The sequence below is a fragment of the Gossypium arboreum genome, chromosome 6 (genome assembly GCF_025698485.1).
Source record: "Gossypium arboreum isolate Shixiya-1 chromosome 6, ASM2569848v2, whole genome shotgun sequence".
NCBI classification, from domain to species: Eukaryota; Viridiplantae; Streptophyta; class Magnoliopsida; order Malvales; family Malvaceae; genus Gossypium; species Gossypium arboreum.
Genome location: NC_069075.1, coordinates 6,455,585 through 6,482,572, shown reverse-complemented (window position 1 = coordinate 6,482,572; position 26,988 = coordinate 6,455,585). Strand labels below are relative to the sequence as shown.

Sequence of the window (26,988 nt, the reverse complement as noted above, 5' to 3'; positions counted from 1 at the left end):
AAACATAATTGCATGTGTATATAATATATATTTTATTAAAAAACTTAAAATATACATCAAAAAAATATTTGAAATATATCAATTAACTTGAATTGTACCTATTTTTATAATTTTTATTTTAATAATTTGAACCGATCGAACCAAGAATAAATAATCTAATCAATTTAAGTACTGATCAAATTTCAAAAATATTAAAAGAAACACAGAAGCGGTAAAAACAAGTTGAAAGTGAAATGGTCCCGAACGGCAAAACAAGCACCAATATTTCCCTGAGCTTCCCATACCATATACAGACATTCAGCTTTGCCAGGCAAAACAAACATCAAGGTTTTTTATGTGAAAATGGCACCAAGTTGAAGTTGAAGTTCAAGGTTTGTTATTAAGAACAACCATCATTTCAAAGAGAGGCAAAAGTTATTGAAAGAAACTAAGAAGAGATGCACATCATTGCCACCGCTTAATGCTCTCCCCACATACAAATTAACCACAAACATTCTCAGCTACTTTTAAGAGCTAACACAGAGAGAGCACTACAGATAGGTAGCTACCTTGAAGACAAATGAGTCTCTACTTTTAGGAAACTACATCACAGAACATACATAGAAGAAGCAGCCTCCCCAAGTTACACTTCTAACTAGGAAGAGGATCCAGGACAATGGCTGACTTTCTTCAGTAGTCCTTTTATCTCGCTCTCCAGCTTTGCCTTCATCTCCGGAGACAGATTATCCCCCGATTTCTCAAGCATTGATGTCATCATCTCTAGATTCTTCTTTATAACGTCAATTGGAGGTGCATCACCGAGGCGAGGCATTGTGCCGGTAAGCTTTGCAGGCAGCCGGAATCCCTCCATGTGTTGATGAGTGGTTAGAATATTGTTATTCTGAAGCTGATAATTCGTAAGGTTTGCACCAAAAGGATTGCTCTCCTCTAAACTCCGCAATGCTTTTGCAGCATCTTCGTTACGCATAAAAACAACACGGGCATTACTAGAATCTTTAAGTATCTGAACCTCCGATTCCTTCAAGGGCCCAAACCTGGAAAATGTGGCAACCAAAACTTCTTTTGAAGGCATGGAAGCACCAGGGGTGAATGTCAAGAGGAGAGTGGTTGCAAGGAGCTTTCCACTTGTCCCTGCTCCATTATAATTTATAATCATACTCGGAGTGCCTAAACTAATCTCGCCTTTCCTCCTCCTCCTCCTCTTCCGTGCAGGTTTTCCTGTAGATGGGACACTGTTTGCCTCCTGTGAATCTTTTGTCGATGTGTTGGGTTCTGTGCTAGTTCCATTTAGGTCCGGTATGTTTGAAGTGAGCACAGGGTTCGTACTGCTGGATGGCGCTCTTGGCTTCCTTCCTCTCTTCTTCTGACCTGATTTGCTTTCAGATAGAAATGAAACCATGTTTGGACTTGTCAGAGGTGCAATAGGTCCACTAGAATCAGGCAGGCTAACATTCAACCCTTCTCTGTTACTTTGTTCAGCAATTGTTTCAACAGAATGTGGGTCAGTCCCTTGAAAATCTAACATAAACGATCTGGAGCTCGCATTATCTCCATTTGCAACAAATAAGCCTCGATTTATAGCACCATTTCCATTTAAATCAGGTATGTTATTAGCTTCTTTATTCTCCTGATGCGTTTGTTTCCCATTAGGTGCTTCAGAGGTCATTGCCTGCGACTCTTTTGCTGATAAGTTACATGCCACTAAGTTAATATTCCCATCTAACATGCCAGAAGGAGATTTAGAGTTTGATGTTGCAGAGCTTGTAAGCTTCTTTTTCTTCTGCATTTTATTCCTAGGAGAAGTGAGGGGCGAGGAAGTAGGCTTCGTTTGATGTGGATCATTCCCCAACAAGCAAGGATCAGTAACGGTAGCCTCTTTCTGATTAGCCATATTCTTGCAGTGCATCTCATAAATGGACTCATCATGATATGACGAGATTCTGAATCTAGAAAAGAACCACTCAGTCAGACCAAAGGTTTTACTTTCGGTTTGAAACAGGCAATCAACAGCTAGCAAATGTAACTCAGAAAGCAGATCAGCAGAAGATGTATTGCTGAGCTCCGGATAAGCAGTTACATCGTTTCCCTTTATAAATTTCCTATACCATGTTTTCTGGAACCTCTTTGCACTTCTTTTGTCAGATGAAGGAGACCCGATAAATTCCTTAACCTCCTCATGAGAAACTTTCAAAGTTTTAGAATCTTCCGTTACAGGTAAAACTTTACCTTCCAAGTTAACATAAGGATATGATAAGTACCTGCTCTTCTTTCGTTCCCTCAACTCATAGCCTGTTTCATTTCTTAATTCACTGTCATCATCACCATTTTCCACAGAAAGACATGTGCCTTGATCAGGCCCTTCAAACGGAGTGCTGCTACTGCTCAGCTCATAATGAACTTTCCTCTTTTCATAATGAACTTTCCTCTTTCTCTTCCTCGAAGTCAAAGCCTGTTTGCTTGAGAAAACCCCTTCTCGAGCAATGATGTCTTCACAGCTCTCCGGTAAAGCTCCCCAGTTCTCACCTGACGTCTTCACTGTAACCCCATTCAGATTGTGCTGTAACATCTCATTCTTCATTACATCAGATTGTTCCAGCAAGAACTTATATGAGATGCTGTTTCCTTCACCTAAACCAGCATTGTTATCCCTTTCACCCATTGAACCACTGCCTGCATTATCTGCATCATATGTTGTTTCCCACAGTTGGTGCAAGGGCAACTGGCAATGTCCTATGGAACAGTAAAATGCTGACAAATAGCTCTGTAGGGCAACGAATTCAAGCATATCAGGCTTTGAAACAACCTGTGCAAAACTCTTGAGTTGACAAAGAAACTTTACAGGCTCAAGCTGAGTGGCAGAAAACTCCCCCAGTCGACCAGATTTGCGCTCGGGCATGGAATCTCCTTCCTTAGTCGAAGAACCATAAGATAAGAACTTATCTTCTTTCAAAATGCATGAACATGTCATCTCCATCTTCAGGCACTTACCAAAATCCTCCACAGCCTTCTCAACTGCACCAAGAAAGCTACGAGCTTTATTCCGTCCAATCATCTGACGGAAGTTCACATGGAAAGGCTTCAACTGAGATGAGCAGCACCAAGCAACATGGCTACTACCAAAGTACCCAACTAGCAACCAGTTTTTCTCCTCCCCAGCCAAAGCATACTCCGGCACTTTTGAAGGATCAAAGATCTTTCCTGGCCACCAACTCTGACTTTTGGTTCTTATCCAAACAATATCACCGACATAAAACTTATATTCCTGCCCATCAACCATTAACTCCTCCTTACCCGTCATTAACCCAGTACTGTTTACTTCATTTAAAGTACCCGAAAAGTCTACATAAAGTGAAATGTTGTCTCCGGAAACTTGAACACTCTTAACTAAACCAACTCCATTAATCCCCGATCGATCATCTTCCTTAGTCCCCTCTTCCTTAATAGGTTCTACAACTGCATTATCTCCAATGCCAGTGTCCACTCTCAGTTCCAACCTCTCCTCTTGATCCTCTTTAACATTATCAACTCCATCACCCACTAAACAAACTTCTTCAGTCTCAATGATATTGACACCATTCTCTTTTACATCCATGGCTAAGCTATCTCCACCAAAAGCATTACCATTTTCTTGAAGCTGAACATCCAAAATGGAGCCTAACCCATTACTACTTTCAATCAAAGTGAGCAAATCAGGAGGTTCATAAGCTTCCTCTAGGAGATCCAAATCTGGGTTTTTTGCTTCTAGGGTTTCTGGGGTTTTAGGGTTCTCCATTATCACTATTCTCTAAGTATCTGATAAAGAAAAAAATTCAAACGCCATTCATGCAAATAAAAATTACTAAAACATATTAAATATATATAAAAAAAAGGAAAAACCCAGAATTAAAACAGAGATTATAAGTACCTGAGAAGTCAAAAAGGAACATCTGGGCATTCACACTGAGAGCTGAGTTGACGACGAGTCAAAATGATTCATTTAGCCGAGTTGAAAAAAGAAGCTTTGGGCTTTTCTTTTGGGTGGAGTGGGGAAAGAGAGATTTAGGCAAAAAATTATAAAAAAAAAATTAAAAAGAAAGAGAACAAAAAAATAATTGAGAAAGAGAAAGTACATTATGAAATTACTGTCTCAAATACAGAAAAAAAGACAAAAAAGAACAGATTTTAATTGTTTTATAACCCATTTCTGATTTTAAAGATTTTTCCTTCTTCTCTTGTAAAGGAAACAAAACAAAGCTTTTAAAGGTCAGGTTTCAATTATTTGTGGATAGCCTTCATATATTTTTATTATTAATTAATTACTATTCATAATTCAATCAACCTCACGAGTTAGTCTCACGAGTTAACATCTAATACGTAGAAAAAGTTTTTTTCTCACGAGTTAACATCTAATACGAAGAAAAAGTTTTTTTTTACTAAAAACGGATGATTGATTAAGTTAAAAGATTTAAAATTTTTTAAATACGAATTTTTCAAGTTAATTTTATATATTTTCATATAATTTTTTCACTCGCAATGTGAATGTGTATAATCTAATTTTATATAAATTATTAAAAAATTTATATAGACCTCATTTTAATTCTTTAAATGCTTCATCTTATATATTTATATAAATATTAATAAATTTTCTTATAGGTTTTAGTGTATTTTCATTGCATTATAATTTTTTAAATAATTTATATTTATACTTATTCAGCAGATTACAAATAAATAATAAAATTTTTGGTATAAGTTTCATAATATTTTGTTTTTATTCATATTTTATGGCATTTTTCATTTTCATTTTGCATTTTTTATATTTTCATATAATTTTGGGTACATGTCTTTTTTTTTGCATCCTCTCATAATTTTTAATATTTTTAAATGATCGCAAATATATATTTTTAGTGTAAAATATTAATTTGTATATTAAGAATTTTTGATAATTATTAATTGTACGTATTAATATTACGAGAGAATATCGAAAAACATGAAAGAGTACAAAACTTACAAAGGAATGCAAAAAAAAAAAAAAAGAGAATAACAAAAAAAATTATAAGATGAGTGTCAAAAATGTGAGGAAGTACCAAAATTATGAGAATTGTAAAAACATATATTTTTATGCTAAAAATTAATTCTTTATGCCAAAACTTAATTCGAAAGCATATAAAAAATCGTGAGGACATATAAAAATTATGAGACGAGTACTAAAAAACATGTGAGGTAAAGCGAATATCAAAAAACACGAGAGAATATAAAGAAAAAAGGGATTATCAAAATTACAAGGGACTACCAAATATAAATGATTTTTTATAGTAAAAATAGATGTTTAATGTCAAAACTTAATTTTTAAAATATATCAGAAATTCTGAAAATATGTAAAAAAGTACGAGAAATTAGCAAAAATTATAGGGGGAATAGTAAAAAATTTGAAGGACATTTTCTTCCAATTTTTTTTTACCGAATTACCCTTTATTCCATCTGCTATTACAAGAAACCTCACTGTAGTGAGCTTTGCCAAGAATTTTCCTACCTTCCATGCTTCAAAACAACCCAACATCATTGGTGGTCAACAAAAGTGGGTCAACGTCAAAGATATTTAATAATTATGTTAAAAACAAAATTATGTTTAATGGTTTTTATTAGTTATTGTATTATTTTATTAATTTTATTTTTCAAACTATCCACTTTACTTAATATTAATTAACATTTTCTATTCATAAAAATTAACATTTTCTAAAAATAAAACAAAATAAAAATATATTTTTACTTTTTATCCATATCTTTGTTACTTTCCTTAATCTAATTAAATTCTAATATTTTGATTTTTGACAATTAATTTTTTATTTTAAATTCTAGTTATGAAAGAAAAAATATTTTAAAAATATGAATGTTCAATTTTTTATAAATTTAATTTATTAAATTATTTAAAATAATGGAATAAATATTAAATTTATACATGAATTTTGTGTGCAATTTGTTATATAAATTTTTATTTGGTATAATTGTACACATGAAAATTGTGTTTCTGTTCATTGTATACATGAAATTTTTATTTTAGTTCAATTGTAAACATTTAAATAAACGAAAACATGTCAATTGAGTCTTAACTTGATTTGTATGGTATTGTTGTCAATACAGAAGGACATGAGTTTGAATGCACTGAAACGTATTATCCTCTTAATTATGGGTTGGGGACAAGCTATGGGTAATTGGTATTTCATAGCATGAGTTATGCTCCCACCATCTCTTCATGAAATCTGATAATTCAGAGCACGATTTAGAGTCAACGAATTGTGGTTCATCCAAAAGATGATGCTCCTACTTTGCCATCACTTTTCTGTATAAAAACATCATGTCGACAAATAAATTAGTTGTTGTATAAACTTTTGGCTAACAAGCAGTTTGCATACGAAACAGAACAAAAGTAAGCATTCAACAGTACTGAATAAAAACCAGCTTTGTTGAGCAAGAATGTACGCCATTACCTGAGATTTAGAGACAGGGAACAACTTCCAAAAGCAAAGTGTCTCATCCCTAGATCCCGTAACTATTTTCTACAAGAAAAAAAAATAAAAGAAAAGATCATTTCACCATAGGAAAAACATGTAAGCTCAGCTATAGAGTAGAAGGTGAGGGTAACTATGAAGCTGATAAGCTATAAAAGTAACATATTTTTAATCCCATTCTTGATGCGTTTTTAGATGATTTATTATGTAATTTAGTGAATTTGATGCTCCTAATCCTTTAAATTCATGTTTCTATACTTAGGTTAGCATAGGGGGGCGAAAGGAGCAAAAAATGGGCCAAAATCGGACAAAAAGAGTTGTTTCCAGGATCCATACGGCCTGGGCAGATCCACACGAGCTGACCATACGCCCATGTACTAGCCCGTGTCGATTTCGAACCTTGCTTCCCTTTTACGCGGAAAAATCTAATTTTTAGGGTTTCTGAGCATTCTAAAATTTATAAATACATATTAGAAGAAGACCTAAGGGGGCATGCAAAGAAGAACGAAGAAATTACTCGAAGAACACCATCGAAAGCAACTCAAAAGTGGATCTCCTTCAAAATTGAAAATCTCCACTTAATTTCTCTAAAAGTTTTATTGGGTTTCTTTATATCTTATTGTTATCTTAACTTTGAGATGTTTTTATTCCAGATTATGAACTAAATTCCCTAGATACTTAGGGAAGATGAAACCTATGATGAATCTTATTATTTGATTTCTGAATTACATGATAAATACTTGATTATTGTTCTCAATTATACATGTTTGTTTCATGTTTTAATATTTTCAGGATATTGGTTCATGTTAAATGTGCTTATTTCAAGGGAGCAAAAGTCCCTGTTTAAGAGTAGATCTAGTATAATTGAGTGAAGTTACATGCAATCCTAGAAATAGGACGACATAAATCTACCAGATTAGAGTCAAATCTACTAGAGGGATCCATAGATCGAGTTAATGCAACAATAGGGATTTTAATTAGAAAGAGATTTCAATTAATCAACCTAAAGTCAGTTGTTCTTACTCTCGAAAGAGATATTAAAATAATTTAGGGATTTCCACGGATCAAGACACAAGTGAATAAATTGTTTAATTTAGATTCAAAATAATAGATGAAGTCTAGGTGGATTCTTTCTTGGGTGTTGTCTATCTCATTGGTTTTCTTCAATTATTTTCCTAATTCATTCTCTATTGCGTTCTTAGTAATTAGTTAGTTAATTTTAGATTAAAATCAATCCCATTAATTTGTCTGCTAAATAATAGAAAAATAGTCATTACTAGTATTTTTAGTCCTCATGAATACAATATTTCCTACTCACCATAGCTATACTATTATTCGATAGATGCGCTTGTCTTTATCGTAATTTTAGTTAGTTTAGTGACCATCATAAGCGTGGGAAAGCAACTTACCTGTTCATCCAAAGAGATTGCGAGATAAAGAACTCGAGTTGTGTGGCCCGTTAAAGTAGCCAACTGCATAATTACAAAAAAAATTTAGAAAGGAACAAAAGTACATGATGAGCAACTATTGTCAAATATACACTATATTTAAACTTCGCATACTTTTGACATGGTAGGGTATCTCCAAACAATTATATGGTCCTGGGAAGATCCATGAGTACTCACAAGTTCATTGACTTCTTAGACCATACAAGATTGCTTATCTATCATGCATTAAATGGACATTATAACTGTAAACTCTAGTATTAAGCACTTTGGCACAAAAATGAACTAGTGGCATATCTGTTTGGTGTATTGTAAGGACAAATTAAAGGGGCACATATGATAAAGACCAAAAAAGAAATGATCACCTGATTGCCAGTGTCCATGCAGCTCAAGTGTGTGTTAGTGGTTGTATCCCAGAATCGAATACAACGATCAGTTACACCACCTCCTGATGCACGAAGGCCATACTGACGAGGAGACCATGCAATTGCTTTTACAGCAGCGGTATGCTCAATGTTCAGGACAGGTTGAGTTGAATGTTGATTCTAAATAAGAAGTTGCATATGGTCGAGAGTTTCCCCATTCAATCAGTTCAAAAATTGAACAATTTAATAAGGATAGGAATAAATTATGTAACACCCCTCACCCGTATCCAACATCGGGACAGGGTTTGAGGCGTTAACGGACTTAAACATTCACAACAACACATAACATATTACCAACCATGCATGGCAAACAAGCATATGCACATCACCAATATCAGACATAACATGAATAGCTAGATTTATAAGTCAGAATCATGAGCTCACTAAAAACCAATATAGTTGGCCAAATTATAATAACACATGTTATAAAAACTAGGTCCCTATACATGCCACTCACTTGATAATTCTAGCATATGTGTTTATATTGTCAAGGTGTTGGCTTGATAGTGTGATGCTGCCTCCGACGATCTCCAACCCGGAGTTAACCTGACAACACTAAAAGAAATAGAAAGGAGGGGGTAAGCTTTACGCTATAAGCTCGAATGAAAATAATAAGCAATTTACTAACATGCTTTCCATAGTAAAACTAACCCAATTGTACATTTACACATGTTCTGGTTAAGCTGCTTTCTTGAGTCACAGTCACTAAATCATTTATATCTAGAGTTATGGAACTTCAAATTAAGATCTGTAAATTTTACCAGAAACTAGACTCATATATCTTTCCACCATAAAATTTTCAAAATTTTTGGTCCAGTAAATAAGTACATTTTATTATTCAAAGTCTCCCATGTTTCGCTATTAGACAGCTTCAACCTTTCTTCACTAAAATTTATTTATCTCATACTACAAGACTCAGATAATGTTCCCGTCTCTTTATCCTGAAAGTAGACTCATTAATTATTCTAAAAATATAAATTATAACCCATAATTATTTTTATAAAATTTTTAACAATTTTTCCAAGTCAAAATAGGGGATCTCAAATTCATTCTGACACTATCTCACAAAAATTATAATATCACATAATATATAACTCTTTTGCTCCCCCTATTTCTTTTATATGAAAATAGACTCATTAAGTTTTAATTCCATAATTTATTTTAAATTTAATTCAGCTTACACAATTTTTGGTTAATTTTTAAAGTCACACAACTGCTGCTGTCCAACACTGTTTTACTACTAAAATTCACTCTTAAATAATTTCACTTAATCCATTTTGTCTTATCGAAGTTCACTCAAATGTCGAGCATATTGCTCAAAATTTTCTTAAACATATACCTGCACTTATTCATCATATAATCATGTTCACATGTATTTTTTACTTAATCGATTTTCTTGTTGAATTCTTCGGAATAATAACTGATACTTAGTTGCCTACACATATTTTCACACTTGTAGCCAAAGCTATCTGGTACACATATTAGCCTGTACTTAGTACTACACATGCGACCAATTATCCGGTACACATAGTAGCTGCAGTTAGTACTACACACGTGACCTAACCATCTGATACACGTAGTAGCCTGCACTTAGTACTACACACGTGATCGAAGTTATCGAGTACGCATAGTAGCCTGCACTTAGTACTACACATGCGACCAATAATCAGGTACACGTAGTAGCCTGAACTTAGTACTACACACGTGACCTCACAATAGATCATTTGTATCATTTCTATTTCGAAGGCTCAACCGGGAAATTCCTCATTTTCTAACATATTACAATTTATTTATAGTCCTTTTTCAATTTGCAATTTACAACAAATAATCATTCTATAGGCAGCCACGTTTTATATGATAACAAAATATAATAAAATAAAAAGAATCGATAAATTATTTGTAACACTCCTTACCCGAGACTGTTGCCAGAATCGAGCACGAGGCATTACTAAACTTATTCTATCCCTTAAATAGGTTTAAATTGTTTATTTAAGCATTTTGGAATGTACTGCCATTCTGCGTCGTAGTCGCCTAAAAATTCATATCTTGAGTTCCAAAACTCGAAATTAAGATCCGTAAATTTTTCCTGAAACTAGACTCATATATCTATCTACTAATTTTTTTCATAGATTTTTGACTTGGCCAATTAGTACAGTTTATTAGTTAAAGTTTCCCCTGTTTCAAAACTCGACTGCACTAACCTCTTGTTACTACGAACCATGTTTCTTCCTGTACAAAATTCATATCACTAATCCGTTTGTTTCTCTTAAAACTAGACTCAATAAGGATTATAACCATATAAAGTATACCTTCTAATTAGTTTTTTACAATTTATGGTGAATTTCCAAAGTTGAAACAGGGGTCCCAGAAATTGCTCTGACCCTGTTTCACTAAAACTCAGATATATCATGAAATATAATACCTTTACCTATTTTTCTTATTCCATAAGAAAATAGACATAATAAGATTTAATTTCATATATTATTCATATTCAAACTATGTTTATGTAATTTTTAGTGATTTTTCAAAGTTACGTCATTGCTGTTACTTGAGTCTGTTTTTAGGTTACTTTCACATTTTTCAAAATTTTCATGTGATAATCACCATTCAATCATACATATTAATAAACATGCATATCATCGGCCATTTTTATTAGCTAATCACTAGCAAGTATTTACACATCATTCATTGTTCATATTATACCAAAAGTGGCTAAGTTTTTATACATGCCATACACAAAACAAAACGTCTAATTATACCGAGTTATTTCTTTGATAGTGTGATCGGCCTCCGACGTTTCCTTCGATCCCCGAGTGGCTAGATAAGTACTATAAGAAGAAGAAAATAAAGAGATTAAGCACTAGGCTTAGTAAGCTTACAAGCAAATAAATCACAACATTCAACATAATGGATAATTATGCATAATATCATCTAACATCATAAATTTCTTTACTTCTCAATTTCTATCTTCTTCTTTATTCCCTTACCTTCTTTCTTACGACCTTTCCTTTTCATAAGTATAATCTACTTTTCCTTTGCTGTTAATTCACTGTAATTTAACTCGTATCCTGACCCGTTGAACCACTCGGAATACTAAGGATACTAGGGTCGTTCTCGTCTATCAATATCTCGCCAATGCCATGTCTTTGACATGGACTTACATGAATTATTCCTGCTCCAATGCCATATATAATATGGACTTACATGGCTCAATCCTGTCTTCAAAGCCATATTTCTAATATGGACTTACATGGCTCATTTCGTTCACATCTGTCAACCCTAATATCCTAACATTCCTAGGGTTCAACCGGCTTTCTAACACTTTTCCTCTCATCACTTCACCTTAAATTCGACTTTAAATATTTTCATAACATAAATATATAAATGCTGAAATTGACAATAATAATGTAAAATAAAAGAATATTCATTTATTTACTGTAAACTTACCTCGATACAAAATGTGACTAAACTTTACAATTTAGTCCTTTACTTTTCTTTTCCCGATCTACTCTCAATTTCGCTCTTCTTGATCTATAATAGCAAATTTAGCTTATTTAATATCAACATTTATCAAAACAACCCTTTACTCAAACTTTGGAAAAATTACATTTTGCCCTAAACTTTCACATATTTGCACTTTTTCCCCAAGGCTCGTAAATTAAACTTCATCCTATTTTCTTATGTTTTATGACATGCTGATCATTTTTCCTTCTATGGCAACATCAAATTCACACACTAACATGTACTTATGACTATTAGGTATTTTTACCGATTAAGCCTTTTACTCGTTTTCACTTAAAACCAAGTAGCACAAGTTGTCTAACATAATTTAAAACCTCGTATTCCATCATAAAACATCAAAATACACAAATTTCACCTATGGGTATTTTTCCAAATTTGATTCTAACTTAAATTATTGCTAGCATAAGCTTTATCGAGCTAAGGGACTTCAAAACGTAAAGATCATTAAAAGCGGGCTTGGAATCACTTACTATGAAGCTTGAAAGTTGAAGAAACCCCAGCTATGGAGAGAGGTAAGGTTCTGCTGGTAACTTGAAGAAGATGATACAATTTTATCATCTTTTTACCTTTTATTAATGTTAATAACCAAATGACCAAAATGCCCTCCTTACTAAACTTTCAAAATTCCTTCCATGTCCTAATTTTGTCCATGAACTTAAAATTGGTCAAATTACCATTTAAGATCTCCTAATTAATATTCCAAAATAATTTCATACTAAAACTTCTAGAATGCAAGTTTTGCAAATTATTCGATTTAGTCCCTAACCTCAATTTAAGCACTTTATGCATAGAATTTTATCACGAAATTCACACAATCATGTAATCATACCATGAACCTCAAAATAATAATAAAATATATATATATATATATATATATATATTTACCCTGAATTTGTGGTTTTGCAACCACTGTTCCGTTTAGGCCCTATTTTGGAATGTTACATTATTTACGTACAAACTTACCTCGGATCCAGAAATGGCAATTTACTATTCTAGTCCATAACCTTGTATTTCCCCGATTTAAGCCCAAATCTCGATTTTCTTGACCTATAATATCACATTTAGCCTACTAATTAGTCACATTATTCATATGGGTCTAAAAATCATATTTTTAAAAATTTTCATTTTGACCCCTAAACTTTTGCATATTGCACTTTTGCCCAAGGTTTGGAAATTAAACTTCTTCCTATTTTCTTATGTTTTATGACATGCTGATCATTTTTCCCTTCCATGGAAACATCGAATTCTCACTCTAACATGTACTTATGAACATTAAGTATTTTTACCGATTATGTCGTTTTACTCGTTTTCACGTAAAATCACTTAGCAACAGTTGTTTAACACAATTTCAAGCTTCATATTCTACCATTAAACATCAAAATACATGCATATCATTCATGGGTAAATTTTTAAACATCAATCCTAGCTCAAAATAATGGTAGAAATGAGCAGATTATATTACTGGGATTTTAAAAATACATAGAACATTAAAAACAGAGCTCGGAATCACTTACTACTAAGCTTGGAAGCTTGGCCAAATCCTAACCATGGCTGCTCTTGGTACATTCTTCTGTAGCAAGAAGAAAGGGACACATTTGGGGCTTAAAATTTGTCTTTTAATTCATTTTACCCCTAAATAACCAAAATGCCCTTTTTACTATTCTTTCAAATTTTACCCAAACAAGGCCATTTTTGTCCAAAAATTTATACAATGGTTTAATTATCATTTAAGGACCTCCCATTTAAAATTTCATGACAATTAGACACCTCTAACATGTAAAACTCAACTTTTACACTTTTTACAATTTAATCTTTTTTACTAAATTGAGTGCTCAAACGTCAAAATTTTTGAACGAAATTTTCACGAAACCATTTCGTGAAATCGTAGACCATAAAAATATAATAAAAATGAAATTTTTCTCATCAGATTTGTGGTCCCGAAACCACTGTTCCGACTAAGTCCAAAATCAGGTTGTTACAAATTAGACGGGAAAAAAAACATGTATTACATACTCTGTTCTCATTACAGCCTGATGCTAGTTCATGTTCATTGTAAGACAACTTCAATCCACAAACCTACAAAAAGCCACCAGAGATTCAAACTCAAGAGTTCGAGAATACGCACATAAAAATGAATGAACACAAAAAAAAGTAGCACTACCATTCCCAAAATAACTAATGACAAACATTGGACGATGAATTCATGACAAACAAGAGAAATAAGTGGCAATTATGAAATAAAAGGAGATGCATGTCAGAAAAATCTGAGCGTTTGAAAAAGTAACAAATATCCTGCTATAATAGTATTTGTATAAATGCATATATATACACAACTGTCAGGGCAAAATATATATTTTGCTGAGCATGCTAAATCAAACTGAAGATTAGTAAGAGTCTCACCTCTTTCTTGTGTCCAAAAAGCTTACTGGAAAAATCATCCCGAGCACGCATATCTCTTTGAAGAATACTCTTATCATGACTACTAGAAGATAATAGAAAAGAGCTCCAAGCTAACACCCCAACACGTGATCGATACCCTTCCATTGTTCTTACCCTGCGGCAGTTGGATACATCCCATATCTACAAACAAAGTGATAGGTATTAACTCATGGCGTTTTCAACCCTAAACCTTAAACTCTAAATCTAAAATCTCAAACCATGCACCCAAAATTAAAAGCCTAAACCATAATCTCAAACTAATAACCCTAAACCTTAAACCTTAAATCTAAAATCTTAAACCATATAGCCTAAACCTAGAAGACCAAACATTAAACTCAAACCTATAACCCTAAATCCTAAACACTGATCCTTAATCCATAAATCTAGAATTTTGAATTCTAAACCAAAAAACCCCAAAACCAAAAATCACAAACCATAAACTTAAACACATAACCATGAATCATAAACCCCAAATATTGAACTCTAAATCTAAAATTTCAAACCTTAAACCTACAAACCTTAAACTTTAAACTCAAATTAACAACTTTAACCTTTAACCTAAACCCTAAACCTCGTAACCATGAACCCTAAACTCAAAACCTAAAAACCTAAAACATAAACTCAAACACATAACCTTGAACCTAAATCTAAAACCCTATAATAATAAACCCTAAACACTAAATCTAAAATCTTAAATACTAAACCCTAAACCTTAAACTCTAAGTCTAGAATCTTAAGTCTTGAATCCTAAATCTTAAACTTGAACCTATTACCCTAAACTCGAACCTTAAACTTCAAGCTCATAACTCATAAGCTTAAGCCTTTGAACCTTAAATCTTAAACTCTAAACTTTAGGGTTTAGAGTTCAAGGTTCAAGGTTTAGGGTTTAAGTTCAAGATTCAAGATTTGGGGTAAGGTGTTTAGGTTGCCAAAATTATATGTTAATAATATGGAATAAACTACACAAAATTACCAAATTTTTAAAAAATAGTACCTAAAAACTATACTTTTAGATCAATCTTAATATAATTTATTCTCATAAACTACTAACAATACCTAAACTTACTTAACGAGAAGAAGTGATCAAGTATAACTCTAAAACTTAAAAAAAAATCTTTAAAGGATGGAAAGAATCTTAAAAGAAAGAAAAAGAGCTCTACTTTCAAGCTTTTGTAAAAAAAAAAAAAAAAACTCTAGAAAGATATTTTTAAAAATAAATAAATATCAAAATATCTTATGCAAAAGCAGAATTTACAGAGAAAAAAGGAAAGAAAAGCAAGAGAGAAAGAAGAGAAACTCATATTTGACTGAGTGGTTAATTGGTTTTTCATAGCCTTTTCTCCAATTGATTTTAAATGACCAATCGGAGAAAGTAGTTACAAGAGACTATCAAACCATTACTAATAATATACACAATATCACTTAAACCTTAACACCCAATAAAACTCATGTCCCATTACATTTATCCCAAAATTCACCTTTTCTTTTTACTTACCAAAACTCACCGTTTCACTAACTTATTACTAGAATTGTCCATTCTCGGCCCGAAAAATGGATCTAAAATTTTACTCAAGTTCGACCCAAATAAAAATATTAAAACTCGAGCTCGGCCCAACTCGCCTGCTTTTAAAAATTTTATATAAAAATAAATTTTAAAAATATAATAATCAAATACACTAAAAACATTAAAATAAATGTTTCCCAACAAATGAAAAAAATTTAAAAAGAATACTTAAATAAAACTAAAATAAATACAACTTAACAAACAAATACCTCTAAAATAGTAGTAAATTTTGATAATAAAACAATAGTTATATAATACACAAATAATAACAACAAAATAGTAGCAATATAATAGTAAAATTATAGCAAAACAATGAAAAACAGTAAAAAGTAGCAACATTATTTTTTTCTGCAAATTCAGGCTAGACTGAGCTCGGGCTAAAAAAATTATTCGAGGCCTGACACTTTAGAAAATAGACTTTATTTTTTTTATCCAAATCTATTTTTTAAACCTATATTTTTATTTAAATCCTTCTACATTTCCACCTAATAAATTTTCTTAGACTTTATCCTGCAGCAATTTGTTGATAAGCTAAAATTGATAAATGTATGCACTAATTTAATTAAAAATCAAAATGATTGAATTAAGCTAATTAATTAAACATGGTATCCACGACAAAAATAGATGTGTCCACCACAAAAGACATACATACATACACAAATCAAACCCATCATTCTTGTTGTCTCATGTCGTAGGCTTCAGCACAACACAACATAAATAGTGAAGTCCTCACTTCAATGTCGGTCAACATTATGGTTGACTTTCAAAAATAAACATAAAAAAGAAAAGTTGTTTTGTATTTTTAGTTGGAATTATCCACGGTAAAAAATTATACCAAATAGGAGTATTATCAAATTTTAATAGTTTTATAAAATTTCATTCTGAATTTCAAATTTTAATTTAGATTTAATGTTTTTCAATATAAAAATACTAATATGACATAAAACTATTTTAAAATGAATATATATGACGTGACGTTCTTATTTCATAAAACTTTTTTCTTGTTGACAAGTGTTGTTTTGTGTTCTTAATTGGAATTTATAATAAAAATTCATAACCTTTCATGTTTATTTCTGATTTTTTATAAAAAACTAATTTTATTGCTCATAAAAACATTTAATTTAAACACCAAAAAAATTACGTACAACTTTAAATTTCTTAATAAATAAACAAACACGACGAAAAGTGTGATATTCAAACAACATTTTCTTTTCAAATACTTTTCACCAAATATGATGACAAAATTATTTTAATTATCTTTTACTCCATAATATATAATTTTAAGGCATTTAATAGGTTGAAATTATTGTAACCTGTGTCGTAATTAGACTTGTTTATGGTTAGTTCACCGATTCGTGATCCGAAAATTTATTCAAAAAGTGTGAGAGTTTGAACAAAAGTATAGGTTTAAAAATAAATTTGGATAAAAATATAAAAACTCGTTTTCTAAACGGGATGAGCATCGGGTAAGCTTTTTTTGACTCGAGCCTAGTCTGATTTTTACTGTTTTGCCACTATTTTTTATTGTTCTGCTATCATTTCGCTATTATATTGCTAATATTTGGTTGATATTATTTAGATATTGTATAACTCTTATTTTATTATTAATTTTGTTACTACTATAGATGTATTTTCTTGTTAAATTGTATTTATCGCGTTCTTTAAGTTTTTTAAATTTAGAAATATTTATTTTAATGTTTTAGTATATTTAATGTGTTATTTTTTAATTTTATATTTATATAAAAAAATTAACACAGTAGAAGCGATGGACAATCTAGTTATAATTCATTTGTAAATTTATTAAAAGTTTATATTTTTTAATAAAAGAATAAATATATTTTTAAAAATTTATATTTTTATATTTTGATAAATTTAAAAAAGCTTGGCTGTAGCACCTCAAACCCGGCCCAGACGTTATGACCGGTTCCGACATGCCACATCGAGCGTTCAAAACATTTTATATTGTTGATCCGAAAAACTTACTTGGTGTTTTAAAGATAATTTCATTATAGGTTAAAGTGAATGGAAGTCATGCATCGGTAGGAAAGCGGAAAAGAGGTGGTGAGTCCATCGGATGCTAAGTACCAAGCTCCTTCGGATCCAATCCTAAACATGCGTACCTCCATTGCCACACCTTAACGTCATGGATATTTCTAGGAAACCGATTTAATTAAGTCATTTTAGGAAAAGTGATTAATTTTGGAAAATACTTTCATTCTGGAAGCTTTGCTTGTTGTCGTGTTATTTTGAAATCAATTCTTGTTTTTGAAAACACGCCTAAAGCTATCCAATTTCAATAGTTAAATATAAATATTACCTATCTTAATAAAACATATAAAACCATCAAAAATAAATAAGCGGCCTTATTACATTTAAAAGCCCAAAACCTCAAAACGTAATTAAAAGGATGTCCAGTTCACGGAAGAAAATCAAACTTTCGAGCGGGTGGCCACTCAAATTCCCTCACGACTCAAGCCCACTATGGTTGGGGATTTCTGCGTGGATGAAAATAAAATGGGTGAGTTTGGGGAAACTCGGTGTGTAAGGAAAACCCATTCAAAGCCCAAGTCACTCAAGCCTATTGGGCCTAAGCCCATTCAGTAATAATGGTCTTGGACGAGCCCTTTTCAGATTACAATAAACCGGGCCTTAGCCCTTATTCAGATAACAAGATGGCCCATAGGCCCATTTCAAATTACATGCAACATCAATAAACATATGCAAGCCCATTTGGGAGACTACTCAACCCACCAACCACTACACTCCACCGTACCATCCATACACTCCATGTGGGAATAGCTCAACCCACCCAAATTTAACACTCCACAGATTCTGCCTTGCTTTGCTCGATTATCATAAATTGAGGCAAAGCCTCCAAGATGTGGACAAGCCACTTTCAAGACTTCCTCCATCAATATCCCAATCCCATGCATCGATAATAACAACATGGCATGCAATAAATAACAACAATCAAACATGCATTTAGGTCAATTTAACCCTAGGGTATTTCGGTAATTTATCTACTAGGGGTAAAATTGTAAATTTTCTACTTTTAAAGGTATTTCAGTAATTTATCTATTTTAGGATTTTTCATGCATATTCTTACTTTTCACGTACTAACAGAATCACGTACCGAGGGTTCTTACCGAATTGGGCCCGTTGGCCCATCATTCCAATTTTGGCCCATTAAGCCCAAAAATATCGAGGGCACAGAAATCATGCACTTTGTAGTCCAAATTTTGCAGCTTACCAAAAACATTAATCGATTTACCTCACGAGCATTCGCACACTCGCAAATCTACAAAATACCGGTTTTTGGCATTTCGACTTTTCGACTTTTGCCGATCCAGACTAAGAAAGAGGGTGTTAGTTACACACCTGTTTGCAACGATATGCTGACGAAATCCACACACGAACTGCCTACAATTGGATTACTAACACGTTAATCTAACTATTCAAATACAAACTACGTATTAACCCCTTACAATATTCGACCAACCACACCTACAGATTATAGTAAGCTTATAAGAAATCAATAAACAACTCATTAACAAATTTTTGTCAATGTTTACCACATAATCATAATTTCACTGCAAGCTATCTTCCTGAGCAACAGTCACTAAATCATTTATAACTGGAGCTACGAAACTCCAAATCAAGTGCCGTTAATTTTCCCTGAAAATAGACTCATATATCTTATATCCATAAAATTTTCAGAATTTTTGGTTTGGCCAATCAATACCAAATTTTTCTCAAAGTTTCGCATGTTTCACTGTTTGACTAATCTGACCACTCTTCATTAAGAATCAAATTTTTCATTGTACAGAATTCAAATATATGTTCTCGTTTATTTCATTTGAAACTAGACTCAACAAGCTTTAATTACATAATTTATTCAGCTTCTAATTCATCTCCCACAATTTATGGTGATTTTCCAAAGTCACGTTACTGCTGCTGTCCCAAGCAGATTTATTACCAAATTCACTCTTTCACACATACCTTGCATGCATGTTATTTAATCATGTATATCACCAATCAATCATCACATATCTATGATTTTACTTAAGTATAATCTCCATTTCATCATTTTAAAGCACAACATGTTAGCCGATTTTTTCCTTTAGCATCTAAGGCACATGCATGTTCATTTGTTTGGCTCAACTTCACCTATCTTCCATTTTTCATCAAAAGAACATGAAACAACAACTATTTCCTTCATTTTAATTCATGACCAAATGCTCACAATACAACCAAAAACCAAAATATGCTTCAAGAGTTAAGGTAGAATCAAGAAGAACTCATGAACATCAAGATAGAAGCCAACTACCATGAACTTACCTTCAATTTTCTTCCCCAAGTGACCGAACACTTAAGAGCTTTCTCCTCTCCTTTCTCTTCTCTAACTTTCAGCTATGATGAATAAAGATGGACAAAACTTTATTCTTTTCACCCCTTTTTCTTTTAATAAAACTTCATATTTCATCCATTTAATTCTTTAATACAAAAGACATGAAATTCTTATCATGAAACATTTACCTAACCCATTATCATGAAACATTTACCTAACCCATTATCATGGAACATTTACCTAACCCATTATCATGGAACATTTACCTAACCTATTATCAATTTGTATCAATTTGTACCATAAATTATGGATATCAAGTGTACATTTTGTCTACATCAGCATGATGGCTAGCCACTTCATGTAAAATGGGAGGTTTGTCATGCAAATCCTCCTATTTTGCACTCCTATTTATTTGGTCACTTCAATTTAGCCTATAACATTTTCAAACATTTTCACATAGGTCCTATTTCATAATTTCACTCACAAATGACAAAATTAAAGCATGAAATTTTACCAACATTAACAGAATTCCCGAAAATTGGAGCGTTACATTGGCACTAATAATAATAATAATTGAAGACAAAACATTCTAATTTTTTTATCACAATTTTATAATTTCAACTAAATTTAAATTTATTACCTAATTTTTTCATGTTTATAAATGAATTAAGATTTTAATACAGCCACGGTGTTGTTATCCAGAAAATCATGAAATTACTAGCAGCTGCCGAAATATAAACAGGGTTACCGCCTTGAATCAACGTTTTCTTTTTATCAAATATTTGAACCAAGGATTGGAATTTCTATTCTCAAGCTCATTGTAAGTAATCAAAAACTCCTTTTAACTTTGATTCTTTCTTTGGGTTTTTTCTATTAAAGCTAATTCTCAGTCAATTGAACTTGGAAACTGGCTTTCCGATTACTGCTTGAATATTTGATCATATTTTGACTTCCCACGGTTCGGTTTTTGCAATTCGACTTGTCTTTGACTTGGGTTGGTTGATTATTTGGCTATTAATCATTATTAAGGGATATTGATTGAAGAACTGATAGTGAGAGTGTCCTTTTGAACCCTTGTTATATTGCAGTTTGGGAATGAATAGTTGATAAAAATGGAAAAGTAATTTTGAATTTCGAATTACTGCTTGAAAAATTTGATCAAATTTTGACTTTCCGGATTTTGATTTTGCAAATGGATATGTGGACTTGTGTTGGTTAATTATTTTTGGAATTTTAGATTAGTAATAATGGTGTTGAGAATTGAGATTGTCCTTTTGACACCTAGTTGTATTGATGTTTATGTTTCTGCAGTTTGGCAATGAATATTTGATAAAATGGCAAGACAAACTAATACCCTTTTTCTCGAACAATGGTTGAGGACTAATATTGGTGGTATTAGCTACTCTGTTTCTGGACACTCTTCGTTGTCGACTTCTTCTTCGTCTGCTCGTGCCATAATTCAAGCTTGGTCTGAGATTCGGGATTCGCTTCAGAACCAAACATTTAATCCCCTTATCCTCCAATCATTGAAAACCCTCCTTAACTCACAAGCTTCTCTCCATGTTGCTGATCCTCAAGCCAAACTTCTTTTATCTGTACTCTCATCCCGAAGTTTCGATCTTCCTTCCGAATCATATCCTATCTTGCTCAGGCTTCTTTATATTTGGGTGAGGAAGTCTTTCAGGCCATCCACTGCACTTATTGATTTAGCTGTTGATGTCCTTTCTCATGTATTTGCTACTGAATTTGGTTCGAAGAAAAGTCCTTCCTTTCTTGCTGAAGGTATTCTTATTTTAGGGGCCATTTCATTTGTGCCTTCTGTATCTGAAAGCTCGAAAATAGCATGCTCGGAGTTGCTTTGTAGGCTGTTGGAAGAATATTATAAATTGGTTAGATTAGGAGAAGAAATTATCCCGGATGTGCTGGCTGGGATTGGATATGCATTATCTTCTTCTGTGGATGTTCATTTTGTTAGAGTTTGGGATTCTTTGTTGAGAATTTGGGGAAAGGAAGATGGGCCTCGTAGTACAGTTCCTACGGCTCTAATGATCTTGCATTTGGTTGAATGGGTTGTTTCTGGTTGCATAAAATCACGTTCTCTTAAGAAAATTGAAGCTTTCTCACAGCAGATATTAGGGACTTCGAAGGCGAGCTATGTTCCATTTGCTCTTGTTATGGTTGCAGCAGGAGTATTGAGAGCTAGTAGACAAGCAGCCAATGGCCAAGGGTTAGAGTTTGTTTCCAGACTACGGATTTCTGCTGAGAATCAAATAGCCTTTGTAGCACAACAGTTGATTTCTGAAACTAAAGGCTATATAAACTCAGATAATGATTCTGCGAACAGTCTTCTTCGACAATGTTTATCATTAGCCTTGGCTAGAAGTGGTGCAGTGTCTTTCACTGCCCCTGTGCTTCTGTGCCTTGCATCAGCATTGTTAAGGGAAATCTTTCCCTTAAGCCACTTATATATGGAGATTCTTCAGTTTATCCATGGTAGTGGGTCTGAATTTGATACCAACGAGATTAAAAGACATCTGGACTGTACTCTTTTTAAGGAAGCAGGTGTCATAACTGGTGTTTTCTGCAACCAGTATGTCTCAGCAGATGAGGACAGCAAAAGTTTAGTGGAGAGTCTTATATGGGACTACTGTCGGGATGTCTACTCTGGTCACTGGCAGGTTGCTTTGTTGCTTCGCGAAAGAAACAATGAGCTACTAGTTGATTTGGAGAAAATTGCGGAATCTGCTTTTCTTATGGTTGTGGTTTTTGCTTTGGCGGTAACAAAGCAGAGACTAAATTCAAACTTCTCTCAAGAAATACAGAGGGAGAAATCAGTCCAGATATTAGTTTCCTTCTCTTGCTTAGAGTATTTCCGACGTATGCGTTTGCCTGAATATATGGATACAATACGAAGAGTTGTTGCATGTGTTCAGGAAAACGAGTCTGCATGCATCTCTTTCGTGGAATCCATGCCCACCTACGTTGACTTGACCACTTGGCAAGGTGATATTTCTTCCCCCTCCTTTTGGCCATGGAAAGCTGATGTTTACATATTGTTTTCATTGAGTGCTAGGTTTAGATGCTCAAGTAATTTTGCAGCAGTTTAAAGATCTGGATATCTTTCATGTTTTTGTTCTATAAATTGTTAGTTTTACATGGACTTGAATTTTGTCTTGTAGACTTTTCGTCCAAGCAGAAAATGGGGTATGAATGGTCCAAAGATGAGGTACAAACTGCTCGTGTTTTATTTTATGTCCGGGTTATTCCAACTTGCATTGAACGATTGCCGGCCCACGTGTTTAGGAGGGTGGTCACTCCAGCTATGTTCCTGTATCCTAAAATACATGGTTACTTTACTTGAGAAATTTACAATTCATATTATAAACTCTGGTTCCTGATAACAATGGTTATTAGATATATGGGACATCCAAACGGAAAAGTAGCTCGAGCTTCGCATTCAATGTTTGTAGCATTCATGTCTTCAGGAAAACACTTCAAGGATGAACTAGTGTCACTGAAGGAGCAACTTGTTTTTTATTACATGCAAAGATCTTTAGAGGTACCTAAAACTTCTCGAAGCAGACAGTAGTAATACCTGAAACATGTTATCAAACTTGTGGGACTAAATTAATATTCTTCATTGTTATGAATATAGGGATACCCCGACATTACTCCTTTTGAGGGCATGGCTTCAGGAGTTGCGGCCCTAGTTCGACATCTTCCTGCTGGTAGCCCAGCAACATTTTATTGCATTCACAGTCTTGTTGATAAAGCTAATAACCTCCTCAGTGATGCGAATGCTTTAAAGGCCGATGACTGGAAAAACTGGCAAGGGGGGCCAGAGCCTTGTAAAAAAATCCTCGAGCTGCTTTCACGTCTTATTTCTCTAGTTGATATACAGGTAAATACTATTTCATCCATATGGAGCATAAGAAGCAACTTTCACATTCACAGTTAAAATCTATGTTGTCTGACTTATTTTTTTGAAGTTTTTTGTCCAATAGTCAATATCTGATAAATTCTAGATATAGGTACAGAGAAAAAAACTGAGAAAAAATAAAACATATCCATCTTTGACATACACTCATATATCTGACAATCACACTGGAGTCTGAGCAACAAAGTACTAGATGGTATTAACATTTACTTATTTGTGTAGGTATTACCGACTCTAATGAAGTTGCTAGCACAGTTAATTATCCAACTGCCAAAAACAGGCCAGACCATGGTTCTTAATGAGCTATATGCCCAGGTCGCTGAATCAGATGATGTCACTCGGAAACCAACTTTAGTTTCATGGTTGCAGTCATTATCTTACCTTAGCTCTCAAGCTAAAATGGAGGTTTTTACCTCCAAAGAGAGGGAAAGCAAAGAAAACTCTGCTTCTCCAGGGACTGTAGAACCACAAGCACGTTTGTGAGACATTCTGATGCTGTTCTTCCAACTAATGACACGGCTAATTCTTTGATAGACGGCCGGAACATCAGGGTTGCCGAAACCAATAAGCTCACATGCAAACCAACTCTGGTTTCATGGCGTCATTGTCTTACTTTTGTACTGAAAGGTAGAAGTAGAGATCTGAACTGCAAATGGAGAAGAAATTAAAACAATGCTATATTGATCAATTCTTTAATTTTCTGGAAGGTGCCATTGTCCCACGGATATCTGAAAATAGATACGAAGATATGATCCTTCAAGGACTTTTGGGATGTCTGAAAATAGATACGAAGATATAATCCTTCAAGGACTTCTCAAATATTTGAATAGGTACGAAGATATGATATCAGAGACATCCATATCTTACACTAATAGTCTAGTCTTAGTAACTTAGAATAAATGTTTTTTGTTCCTTGTCTGCATCATGATGTTAGCCAAGACTGGTATGGCCCGACTATGGAGTACATGGCTTTGAAATGGAATAGATATACTGATATTAGCACTTTCGTTCCAGAGTGCGCATTTTGTAATTAAGAATCTGAGCTTGAAGGGTCAAAGGATTTTTGTTTTTATTGTTTAATGAAATCATAAAATTTTGGAAAATGATTAAAATCAACCTGTGTTTTTGGTCTCTTAAGATAATAAAAGTTGATGTATTTTTTTGTAGTTTCAACATTGAGAGGTTTGACATCTACTTGGACTAATCTAAAATGGATATATTTATAATTTTGTTCTTTTCGTTTATTGATAACAACTTTATCTAGTAATTAGATGGTTTCATATTCCTTTTGAATATACCAAATTTTTTCTTCTGTTTTTATAACATAACTACAAAAAGCATAACTTTCAAACCTTGATGTTTTATAAATTTAGTTTGATGGAATTTTTAGAATAGTTCAATCATAGCATATTTGGTGAACATTCTTGTCATTAATAGTGTTATTAAAGGTTCAGTCAAATTCTTATTAATGGTTGGAGGTAAAGTTTTTAGAAGAGTCAATTTTCCTTAAGAAAAGGAACATTGTTAGTTTTCGTAGTTTCTACAAACGATTCTACCATCAAAAAATTTAAATCATTAAAATTATCGATAGGAATACTTTATCCTTAACACCTCTAACTCATAATTGCTCAGTTCAATAGACTCCCATTCAGAAGACGACAAATCTTCAACGTCATCAATTAGAATGATAGATAATTGCTTGTAAAAGCCTTTAAAAGAAAAGGATAAAAAATGAAAATTCCCTACACATCTACAAAAGTAAAGAAAAAAAGAATAATGAGATTCTCAGAAAATATATTCCAAAACAAAATGAATAGTGGGATTTCTGCAAAGTTTCTTAAATGATTGTATGCAAAAGCATCTCAAATTGCAATAATGTAGGTAATATTACCCTCAAATCGAAATGTGTGATTTGTATTTTGTGCTCTTAGCGAAATAATAACAGGATATCCTTTACATTAGTAGGGGAGAAGGGGGATAAGATGGGAGCTGACGGAAGGGAAATGGATAAAGGTGAATATTGATGTAGTTGTGGGAGCTGGTTCGTCAGTTGCTGCAGTGGGGGAGTAGTTAGGGACAATGGGGGACGGTTTTGGGGTTCTTCCATAAGTTAGGGATTTGTTCGGTACTGAAAGCTGAATTATTTTGTTGGGGGGGTGGGTGAGGGAATTAAATTAGCATGAGAGAATATAGTTAAGAAGATTATCTTAAAAATGGACTGAATAGAGGTAGTTAACCTGTTAAGTAATCAGTCTCGAGATCAAAACTTGTTAGGGAGAAAGGGAGGAATTTATTGAAATGATACATATATCAAGACAGAAGAAAAAAGTAACGAACGGTATGACCAAACTTACCATGAGAATGAATCTGGAATGAAAAGTCTTTAACGAACCTTGTTCAGCAGTGCATTATATTATAGTGACTAAAACTCTCAATCCAATAACAATATGAAACAAACAAGTTACTATTTTGCTTTGAAATTTTGCTTTTGAAGCATAAAAAAAATGGATATCTTTTGTATCTCTATGGTTTTATACAGGGGGCGAAGCCAAAATAATTTTTTAGAGAGCCGAATGAAATTTTAATTTTTTATAGTTTATATCTTTATAATTTTTAAAGTATTAAATTAAATTTTTATAATTTTAAAAAGGGCTAAAATATAATTTTATCTTTATTAATTTAAAACTTTAAAAAAATTTAAAATACTTAAATAACAAATTTTAATAGATCAAGACCCATGCTAGCCACCCTTAGAACCGCCTTTAATTTTATTAATAAGCTTAGGTCGGTACGGTAATCCGTGTTACCATTTAAAAATACTAT

General features: G+C 32.9%; 2 protein-coding genes and 1 long non-coding RNA gene across 5 annotated transcripts; 1 reads left to right on the top strand and 2 right to left on the bottom strand.

Moving 5' to 3' along the window:
- Positions 1-395: 395 nt before the first annotated feature.
- On the bottom strand, positions 396-4,260 carry LOC108486026 (serine/threonine-protein kinase ATM). Its single transcript, XM_017789848.2, has 2 exons — positions 3,905-4,260; positions 396-3,792 (listed from the first exon to the last, which is right to left on the bottom strand). The coding sequence occupies exon 2, from the start codon at positions 3,770-3,772 to the stop codon at positions 635-637; it is 3,138 nt and encodes a 1,045-aa protein (XP_017645337.1). The 5' UTR covers positions 3,773-3,792; positions 3,905-4,260; the 3' UTR covers positions 396-634.
- Positions 4,261-10,975: 6,715 nt separating this feature from the next.
- On the bottom strand, positions 10,976-11,852 carry LOC128294096 (uncharacterized). Its single transcript, XR_008284353.1, has 2 exons — positions 11,803-11,852; positions 10,976-11,183 (listed from the first exon to the last, which is right to left on the bottom strand). It is a non-coding gene; the product is annotated as an uncharacterized LOC128294096 (long non-coding RNA).
- A 9,057-nt stretch (positions 11,853-20,909) lies between these two features.
- LOC108486027 (uncharacterized) lies at positions 20,910-25,277 on the top strand. Of its 3 annotated transcripts, XR_008284330.1 has the most exons (7): positions 20,910-21,048; positions 21,540-23,231; positions 23,408-23,558; positions 23,643-23,787; positions 23,884-24,129; positions 24,388-24,792; positions 24,873-25,277. XR_008284330.1 is itself a non-coding variant. In XM_053029967.1 (6 exons), the coding sequence occupies exons 2-6, from the start codon at positions 21,563-21,565 to the stop codon at positions 24,646-24,648; spliced, it is 2,379 nt and encodes a 792-aa protein (XP_052885927.1). In that variant the 5' UTR covers positions 20,910-21,048; positions 21,540-21,562; the 3' UTR covers positions 24,649-25,277. The 3 variants fall into 3 exon arrangements, 2 of the variants coding, with proteins under 2 accessions (XP_052885927.1, XP_017645338.1); XM_053029967.1 differs by having other exon boundaries at positions 24,481-25,277; XM_017789849.2 differs by having other exon boundaries at positions 24,388-25,277.
- Positions 25,278-26,988: the final 1,711 nt, after the last annotated feature.

Excerpts from the sequence above, each read along its gene's own strand:
- LOC108486026 (XM_017789848.2), bottom strand. The coding sequence starts at position 3,772 with ATGGAGAACCCTAAAACCCCAGAAACCCTAGAAGCAAAAAACCCAGAT.
- LOC108486027 (XM_017789849.2), top strand. The coding sequence starts at position 21,563 with ATGGCAAGACAAACTAATACCCTTTTTCTCGAACAATGGTTGAGGACT. Across the intron at positions 23,559-23,642 it reads GTCACTCCAGCTATGTTCCT|ATATATGGGACATCCAAACG; the intron begins GTATCCTAAAAT and ends AATGGTTATTAG. Across the intron at positions 24,130-24,387 it reads TTTCTCTAGTTGATATACAG|GTATTACCGACTCTAATGAA; the intron begins GTAAATACTATT and ends TTATTTGTGTAG.